Genomic DNA, 10033 nt, shown 5'->3' with positions numbered 1-10033 from the left:
TTGCCATGTTTACACTTTCAGAAAACATACTTCTAACCTATGCAGCCTGTTGAAAATTTTTCCATGTCTGGATACCAACACAGGACTTTTCAAAAGGTTATAAAACAAACAAGAAACTGCATCAGGGTTTGACCAGCAAACCTCTCAAATATGAAAAAATAATTTGGGGTCTAATTTTCAGACCTGCTTAATCCACTTAAGGGAATGGCCAGACATTTTTTTTTTAATTATTTTTCCTGTATCCTACATGATCCCTTCTTTCTCAAAAATCAAGTCTTACTTTTCTTATGTAAACCTTTTGTTTTTATTTTCCACTCTAAAATGGGTTAAATTCACCATTTCACAGTAATGATAATCATCAAATTCTTCATAACTAAATTGGGTACAGGATTAATGGAAAAAAACAAATCACCAAAGGCACATTAAGTTCAACACATGAACAACAGCTGCTTAAACTATCATTAAATAGAACACTAGTTATAATGAAATGTTAACATCTTGGTATTGAAGCCGCAGGAATGTGATCCATTTCATTTCTGTTTCAATCAAAGTACAGAGTGCAGACCATCTTTGTCTTTGACATTAAGGTGCTACTGCCTCCTACTGACCATTGTAAGTGCACTAAGCAGTGTAATGACACACTGTAATGGCACCTAACACATACTGGCTTAGGTGGCCAATGGAAAGACTGTGCAGGATAGTTTGGATGCATGAAACATATCAGGATGCCTTTCACTCATCACGAATCACACCAATCCAACAATTTCATCATACGTGCACTGAAAATAGCCTCCAATAGGACACTGGTCTAATGTGAGGGAAGCATCTGATCTATCGCCAGTGTAATCACAAAAGGGGAAGGATCACAACAGCTACTGCTCCAGTGGTGAATACTCAGACAGCCACCTGATTCTGAGTTTGCCATCTTCTGTGGGGATGTAACAGTGGTACTCTTGAGTACTAGGCACTCTTTTGGCCATGGACAATCACATTAAAGAGGACACTGTCCTTTGATACGAAAAAAGTGTAACATTTTTGATAACTTACCGATTGAAAACTCAATGATTATCATTATTGACACATGGTGCATTCAGCCTTTGTTGAGGATAGAAAATAAAAATGAAAGATTTGTATAACAAAAGTAAGGTTTGTGTTTTGAGAAAGTAGAGACAATGTAGAATAAATTAAAAATATTTCAAAAATTATCTGCACATTCCCAAATGTCATTAGGGCGCTTTAAAAATGAAATCCAAAATGACTTTTCAGATTTGAGAGGTCTGCTGATCAAATCCTGGTACAGTTACTTTTCTGTTATTGCTATTTCAGAAAGCCTATGTAGTTATCTGAATAAGGAAAATAAAATAAAGTCTGTTTTGGTTATAAATGTGTGTTTCTGAGGCCTACACATACTGTAGCTAAGCCAAAAACTCAAAATTGTGGTCAATTTCGAGGGGCTGCTTTGACCATGCAGGGTCATCGGGACCAACTTTTTTAATTTTGTCACATATTATACCAATTAATATACCAGCATGCAAAGTCTGAGTCTGCACAGTGGTTTAGTTCTTAAGCTATGGACTTGTGAAATATGATGAAAAAATGAGGCCGGATAACTGGCTGTATCTTAGAAAGTATTGATCTTACATCAAAAAATTTTTACAGGGTGTTACCTAACTAACATGGGTACAACCTGGTAATTTGTCTGGACTTTTTTGAGTCTGAAGTGTGTAGGCTATTGGTTGTTTTGACATGGAATGACCCTATATGATGTATAGATATAGGATATAATTATGCTGTAGTATTCAGGGAAACTTGCTTAAATCATACTTAATTAAACTGGATGAGGGAGTTTGAGTGTGCACAAGTATGTCCTTTGATGGACTGCTTTATACTCCATGGTGCCAAATTTGACTGGTTCATTTGGTATAAACACAGGCACACAAAAATTACAGATTTTTTTTAAAAAAGAAAAAAATTAAAATGGTCATTATACTTTAGTGCAATACAGAATTTAATTTAGTATACACACATAAAAATAAAAATACACATTATGTATTTGTACCAAAATGTTTATACATTTTAATGGTCAAGAACTCATGCAAGGGTTTATCCCAAGACAAAAAACAAATATAAATTCTTAATTTTATTTAAACATTTTATTACAATATATAATAATACTGGGTATGTGTGCCATACAATATATTGTATCAAGTGTTCAGACTGTTCACTGTTAGTGTCCATACACAGTTGCTATCTCCAAATAAGTGATCTGCAAATGCTCATCAAGGTGTCTTCTGGCACTGTTGCACAAAGTTTTTCCTTAGAATGTCCTTAACCCTGTAAATGTTGCATGTTTAACATCATATAACATACAAGAAGTTACACAGGTAAATGCATTATTATTTTTAATATTATTTTTACAAAACAAACTTTTGGTAATTGTAACTGCACTAAACATAGTGTTTAAACCAACAATTTAAAAGATTATACAATAGAAAAAATTAAGATAAAAATCAGTAACTAAAATGTAACATTATGTTACAGAATCTGATTGCTCAACTAAAATTCATCCTCGTGTTTTCTTCAAAACAGCCTAAACAGAAAAGGAGAAGAAAAATCATGAGATATTACTGAATAAATTTTAAAAAGACCATTGCTACATCTTTGATATAAACCAGGAGTTGTCATCTTCACTCCTGAAGGGCCGCAGGTTTTTTCCCTGCCCAATTTGTTTATTAGAAGCTAAAGTTTCCTAAAGCAGTTATCACTCACTCGCTTCATTTATGTTAACTTTCTTAAGATTCCCAACAATTCTTTATATAGTTTAGTCTTAATCAGCTACATTGGATTTAATTGATCCTGGTTTTCTTAACCATCTGCCAATTAACAATGAGTTGCAAATGAGAAAGGAGCCAGCGTTCACATAGTGTATAACAGTCCCAACTCATACCTGTGTGTGCTCACCATGAAATTTCAGATTTAATAAAATATTTAGAAAGAAATTTATGAGAAAAAGAATGGAGAGTTAATAATCTACTCCAGTCCACAAATCATCTGAATATGCTCAGAAAGGAAAAGCCTAAAATATAACAATGACCTAATGTGAAAGAATGACAAAACCAAACAAACGACAAAATTAGATGGTAAATTCTGTCTTCAACAAGGATCAGTTTCTAATTAAGCCAATAGACCAAAACAAGCATCTGTAGTCTTCTAGGTATAAAGTTGGGAACTCCTGACATAAAACATTAAGTCTACTACCCATGATATCCTTAAGATTTAGGTGTTAAATACTGGATATTAAAAAAAAGCAACTCATACTTATTTAACACCTCCTTGTACATAGTTTTTATTCTTAGACCAGGTTAGTGATTTTTTATTTGAATCTTCCCTGAAGAAGGGGACTGAGTTGCCTTGAAAGCTTGCACATTGTAATCTTTTTAGTTAGCCAATAAAAGGTGTCATTTTGCTTGAGTTCTCACTTTGAATCAGTTGTGAGTTATGTAACTTTGATGGCCGATTTTAACATTTGGAATGAGGTTTAACAAAACCTTACTAGGAGCATTTTTCTATCCCGAGTTGGGTGGTGTTTTTTCAAACTGTACTACTGTATATCCAAAATATTACCATATTATCCTAATTTATATCATAAATATTGCACATTGTGTTGACATTAAAAATGTAATTATGGCTCTTAAAGGAACTAGTTCTGATTACTTGATTTCGGTTTGGTAAAAGACTACTTTTTTTTTTGGAAAACACACTTGGATCATCTCAAAGCAAAATAAAAAAAAGGAAATCACCATGGATTAAATATACACTACTGTAATTAGGAAAAACAAAACTAAAATGCAGATGGAAAACAATACCAGTCTGAATGGAATGAAAGTATTACCAAACAGTTAGATATACATGTTCCAATTACTATCTCAAATTAATAAATTACGATATTAACAAACTTTGTTTTAATTAAATAATTTGATAAATATAAAATCACACAATTTGCTTTATGTTAGTAGCAAAGAGTTTACAAAGTTCTTTAATAATAAGCAACTTAACATAAATTTGCAAACCAACTGGCTGAACTCGAATGCGACTTAAATCAGAAGTCAGGCGTTGCATTTACTACCATTTGTCTATTAAACTTTGGCAGGCAGTGCAGAGTAGTGGTTAAGACTTTGGACTGCATACCCCAAGGTTGTGGGTTCAAATCATACTTCTGACACTGAGACCATGATCAAGTCACTATACCTGCCTGTGCTTCAAAAGGAAGCACAAAAAAAGAAAAGTAACCAATTGTATCTAAAATGTTTTAAGTTAGCATGGATAAAGGTGCCAGACTAAGTAAACGTGGACATATTTTTACCACATTTGTTTAAAATCTACTTTGCACTAGTTGCACATAAATCAATTTATAAGTGAAACTGTTTCGGAGTAAAATAGTGATAATATTTTAATTTACTCTGACCAAACAAACTGATACTATAATAGACAACATTTCAAACACAAATATTTTACTGAATTAAACGGGAGAAATGATCTATGCCATTGTTAAATGCAAAGGTGAAATACACTAAACTACTGCTACCAAAAAAAAAACAAAACAAAACAATATCTGGATATAAAACATGCACTGTTGTCACAACAATCAACAGTACAGCACATAGTCTAAAGTCACTGTAGCCATAAATTTGTAAACATCAGATTTCCTACTGAGAGAAAGAAACAGTGCCACACAGTCTTTTTATAACAATGAGAAATAATTGTGCAAGGCTGTCCTTTACCTACGAAATACGTTTTAATGTTTTTTTAATCATGAGAAAAAGGTAAAATATAAATAATCAATCAATCAATCATTACAGCAGGATGTTGTATTCTCTGTTCTTCGCAAAAATGTAGACAGACTTTTTAGCATCTTTTACCATAATAACCAACTACAGTGGAACCTCGGTTCACGACCAAAAAGTTCGCCAAACTTTTGCCTCAGTTCACAACCACACACTCGGTATACGTACAAGCCAGTTTCCCTAAGAAATTATTGAAAAGTTTGAGCGTGGCGTTCGTGTTACTGATCTTGCCGCCGAGTACAAGAAGTCAAAATCTACGATTTCGACTATTCTAAAGCAGAAAGAATCTACTGTATTAAAGCAGCTGATATTGCAAAAGCAGTTACAGCGTTAACCAGGCAGAGGCTTCAAGTGCTGGAAGAGGTGGAAAAACTGTTTAGCAGTTTACTCATTTACCAATTTGAGAACCCTCGTGCTTTCAAGCAGCACAATGTAAACAAAGCCAGACTGCCAGTAATGTGGAGGGCAAACACGAAGGGTTGGGTCACGGGGCTTTGTTTTTGGAATGGCTGCATGAGGCTTTCCCTCCCACCAGCTAAACAGCTAAAAACAACAGAAACCCAAGAAATCACAAGAGAGAAAACACCTGAAGGAAAACATCCCTCCATTGTGGAGCCAGACTCTCCCTCAAAACTGTAACCTCCTCTCCACCCAGTTCCTCCTCCTGCCAGAACTCGACTCATGCAAGGTTAGTTTTCTTGGTGGTTTTTGTATTACGGATTTTTCAAAAGTTAATTTTTCAGTTCGTAGCGTGAACTGTTGCAATGTTACTTGTCTCTTTTTTCAAACATTTGCTTTTTTCCCTGTGCTTAAAACTCATTAAAGTGTTTACAGATGGAGTTGTTCATAGCGTGATTAGTTGCAATGTTACTTTTCTCTTTTTTCAAATGTTCCTTTTTTCTGCTGTGCTTAAAACTCATTTTAAAAAAAGTGTTTACAGCGATCGGGCTGTAAGGCTAAAATAGCGTGATCTTGTTACTTTTTTGGTTGGTTTTTAAATAAATTTCGGATTTGTTCTAATGTTCCTTTTTTCCGCTGTGCTTAACACTCATTTTAAAAAAAGTGTTTACAGCGATCGAGCTGTAAGGCTAAAATAGCGTGATCTTGTTACTTTTTTGGTTGCTTGTGGATGGTTTTTAAAGTTTGGATTTGTTAAAATATACCCCTCTGTTCAGAGTGAGAGAGAGAGTGAGAGAGCGAGCGAGCGGGGTTGCTGACGTTTGGGGCTGGCGGGGGTGTGTATTTGTGTGTGTGTGTGTGTGCTACAGAGAGAAAAAGCGAGCGTGTGCTGCTGACGGGTGTGTGTGTGTGTGTGTGCTACATAGAAAGAGAGAGCGCCAGCGCATGCCGCTGACGAAGGGGGGGGGGTGGGGGAGGGGAACTGACAGTAGGGGGGTAGTGTGCTACAGAGAGAGAGAGCGCAAAGCGAGCCTGCTCGTGTAGCTGAGCAGAGAGCCTGGGTGTTTTGTGTCAGTGTTATTCAATGTTTTTACATTAGTTTACTATTACACTGTGCATTCTATGGTGTAATTAACTATATTTGTGCTTAATCTTTACATATATTTACATACAGTTTGTACGGTCTGGAACGGATTAATTGCATTTACATACAATCTTATGGGGGAAATTGCTTTGGTTCACGACCAACTCAGTTTACGACCAGAGTTTTGGAACGAATTATGGTTGTGAATCGAGGTTCCACAGTATAAGGGTATGATACAAAGTTACTTTCAATAGATCAAGACAAAATACTTAAATTAAAGATACCCACATACTGTACATATTTCTAGTTAATCTAAAATAGTGATTTTGTAAATACATAGTCTGGTAAGTTTGCCAATCAAGATGTGATTGCTAATGAAAAAACATTCAACCATCAATCCATTACAAAATACATTTTTATCAGTGAGAATATTTTTGACTGCTCACAATACTATAATTTACATGCAATTACCATCCTTGGTGTTACCATTCACAGTGTAATTGTCTCATTTTCTTGTAGCCATTTAGGAGCTGCACAGCCAAATGATGACAAATATTCTGGTAAAAACAAAAACAACCTCTCCCTAAAACACAAACACTATGAAAGAGCACTTCTAAAAACTTCAGGCAATAATTTTTTGGACTTAAAAACTGCATTGCCAAGTCAGCAAAACAAATGCTGGGAAGCAGCATAGTTTATTCTGACAATTTTATAGTTTTGACTTAAGTGTTAGGATGACATTATAGCAGTTTTCAGTATGAAAAATGGCACTTTCTGCTATTGGAATAGACATACAGGGTGGTCCAGATCTAATTATGCAATTATGAAAAGGCGGACACATCGCGTCCGCTGTTCGACTGACAACCGTCTCCCCGCCATTTTGGAATGCAGGGCAGGTGATGCCATCTATCAGCAACAAAAATATTTTTTGTTAATTCTCTATATAATAAACTTAAGTTATAGCGTAATTAAAATTGCATAATTAGAACTGGACCACCCTATAGTATATTCTTCACAAACACTTTAAAAAGAGCACTTGATTCTTGCTAAATCAGTGATTGCCTTTTACCCCTCAAACTGCAAAAGGTGGCAATATTATTATTTTGTTTTTTTAGTGTGTGTGTGTGGTGGAGTGGTGGCTCTGAGGCTATGGATCTGCACTGGCAATCGGAAGGTTGCCGGTTCAAATACCGTAAATGCCAAAGAGGGACTCTGCTCTGTTCGGACCTTGAACAAGGCCCTTAACCTGCAATTGCTGAGCACTATGAGTAGTAAGAAAAGCGCTATATAAATGCAAAGAATTATTATTATTATTATTGTTATTAATTTATGCTGTACATTACATGGCCAGAGATCTGCACTTATAGATATACCAAAAAGTGGACTGAAGATAGACTGACATACAATTTTATGACTCTTGTCTTAAGACAAAATGTTGCTATGGTTCTGTTCTTTAATGTAACAAGGGTTAAGCTGTATGCCTGTTTTAATAAACTTTACAACTACAGTAATCCCTCACTATATCGCGCTTTGACTTTCGCGGCTTGACTCTATCGCGGATTTTATATGTAAGCATATCTAAATATATAACGCAGATTTTCGCTGCTTGCGGGTTCTGGACAATGGGTCTTTTTACTTCCTGTACATGCTTCCTCAGTTGGTTTGCCCAGTTGATTTCATACAAGGGACGCTATTGGCGGATGGCTGAGAACCTAACCAATCAGAGCACGCAGTTAAGTTCCTGTATGCTGAATGGCTCAGCGACAACAACAACAACATTTATTTATATAGCACATTTTCATACAATAAAATGTAGCTCAAAGTGCTTTACAAAATGAAGAATACAAAAATAAAAGTCACAGTTATAAAATAAGTCAACATTAATTAACATAGAATAAGTAAGGTCCGATGGCCAGGGTGGACATAAAAAAAAAATTCCAGACGGCTGGAGAAAAAAAATAAAATCTGCAGGGATTTCACACCATGAGATCGCCCAGTCCCCTATGGGCAAAACGGCGACAGGGCGCCAAATTCGATTCCGCGGCATTAACCAGGAAGTCTCGTCTCGCTCATTCAGCATCAACGTGTTTCGCTGTGTAAAGAGTTAACTTTTGTGTTTATTTTTGTGCATAGTCAAGCCCTTCATTATGGCTCCAAAATGGTCTGCTCCTGCTACTGCTTCAGGGGCCGTGCCCAAGTGCCAATGGAAGATGTTAACAATTGTCGAAAAGGTAAAAGCTTTGGATATGCTGAAGGAAGGGAAAAGCTACACCGCTGTAGGACGCAATTACGGCATCAATGAGGCTATGATTCTTTGTATTTAAAAAGTAGGAAATGAATATAAGATCTACGGCCGCAGTGTCCTTTTAACCAGGGTGCAAAATGAGCTGTAAGTGGATGTAATATGGCAGTAGTCTGGATGGAATCGGCTTTAGGGGTTTGGATTGAAGACTGCCGGAAGAAGAACAACGGCGGTGCTACACAGTCGCCTGAAGAGGCTCCTTTAGAAGAGCTGTAACGCTCTCCTTTGTTGTGCAGTAAAACTAAACTCATCGTTATCGGACAAGTCATCGTGTCATTGTTGGTGAGTAACCATAATTAATTTTCTACTTACAGTACTTCAGTAGTGTCACTGTACACACATTTACTGTATACAATTTTTCTTGCATTGTACGTATTTATTGTTGGTGGCCTGTGTATCGTAATGGCTGTAACATATGTGATATCGGAGACACTCGATATCTTTAAAATAATATTTAGGTTTTACTGTATATAAACACTGTGTTTACATACATAATTTCATTTAATCTTACCTAATATCTAAGAGAATGCAAAGGGTTTATGCTGTATAACTGTGCGGGGAATATTTATAAACAGTGTGGGAGAGTTTATAAGGGCTTAAAATATCTAAAAATAACCATACAAACATATGGTTTCTACTTCGCGGATTTTGACCTATCGCGGAGGGTTCTGGAACGCAATCCCCACGATCGAGGAGGGATTACTGTATAGTAGTACATCATGCTCTAATAACAATTTTCATTTTAATGACCCTTGTAAATAATTCACAATGTTACATAAAGTGTTTTAGTAGGACTAATCAATTTTGTTTCTTTGGAGGGTAAATTGTTAAAAAAAATTAGCTACAGTTTACAGCCAGAAGTTACTGTTTACAAGTTCTGTTTTAATGCTTTTTTCGACATCTGCCTAGGAGAAAAAACATTTTTTTTTTTTTTATTTACCATTACCTGTCAGTATTTAAATAACTGACTGTAGCACACAAGCAATGTGAACAATGCATACATGAGTAAATGATAACTACTACTACTTAATTACTTTTCAATAACCCAAAACCTAGAAAAGTCAGACTGTAAAAAGAAGTAAATGATCAATCCAGCTTTATAGAGTTTTGCTACAATTTTAACTGGAAAAAAAAGTACTAAAGTTGTAATACTACTTGTTTAAGACAATTAATCAGCAGTGGTTTAATGGCGTTCATTGGTAGAGACAAAAAAGTTCATTGCCATTTTGTGCAAAATCATATTTAGAATATTTAGCATGTTCTGAAATACATTTAGCATATAGCAGATTATAACATGGTTGAAGTGTCAGTACATGAAAGTCACTATATAGGCTAATAATGTTAAGGGCAGTGCTTAAAACCAATGATTTCACTATACACTGTACAAGAAAAACTTTCAAAAAC

The 10033-nt window shown here is 35.5% G+C and overlaps 1 protein-coding gene across 1 annotated transcript in view; it reads right to left on the bottom strand.

Moving 5' to 3' along the window:
* Positions 1–2127: 2127 nt before the first annotated feature.
* The window catches only part of cenpw (centromere protein W), a 42170-nt gene continuing 34264 nt past the window's right edge, over positions 2128–10033 (bottom strand). Inside the window, exon 3 of the mRNA XM_039747818.1 lies at positions 2128–2590. Within this exon, the coding sequence (XP_039603752.1) occupies positions 2564–2590 (27 nt within the window). The 3' untranslated portion in view covers positions 2128–2563. The remainder of the gene's footprint in view (positions 2591–10033) is intronic.

Source organism: Polypterus senegalus, chromosome 3, assembly GCF_016835505.1.
Source record: "Polypterus senegalus isolate Bchr_013 chromosome 3, ASM1683550v1, whole genome shotgun sequence".
Classification (NCBI taxonomy): domain Eukaryota; kingdom Metazoa; phylum Chordata; class Cladistia; order Polypteriformes; family Polypteridae; genus Polypterus; species Polypterus senegalus.
This window is presented reverse-complemented; position numbering and strand designations above follow the sequence as displayed.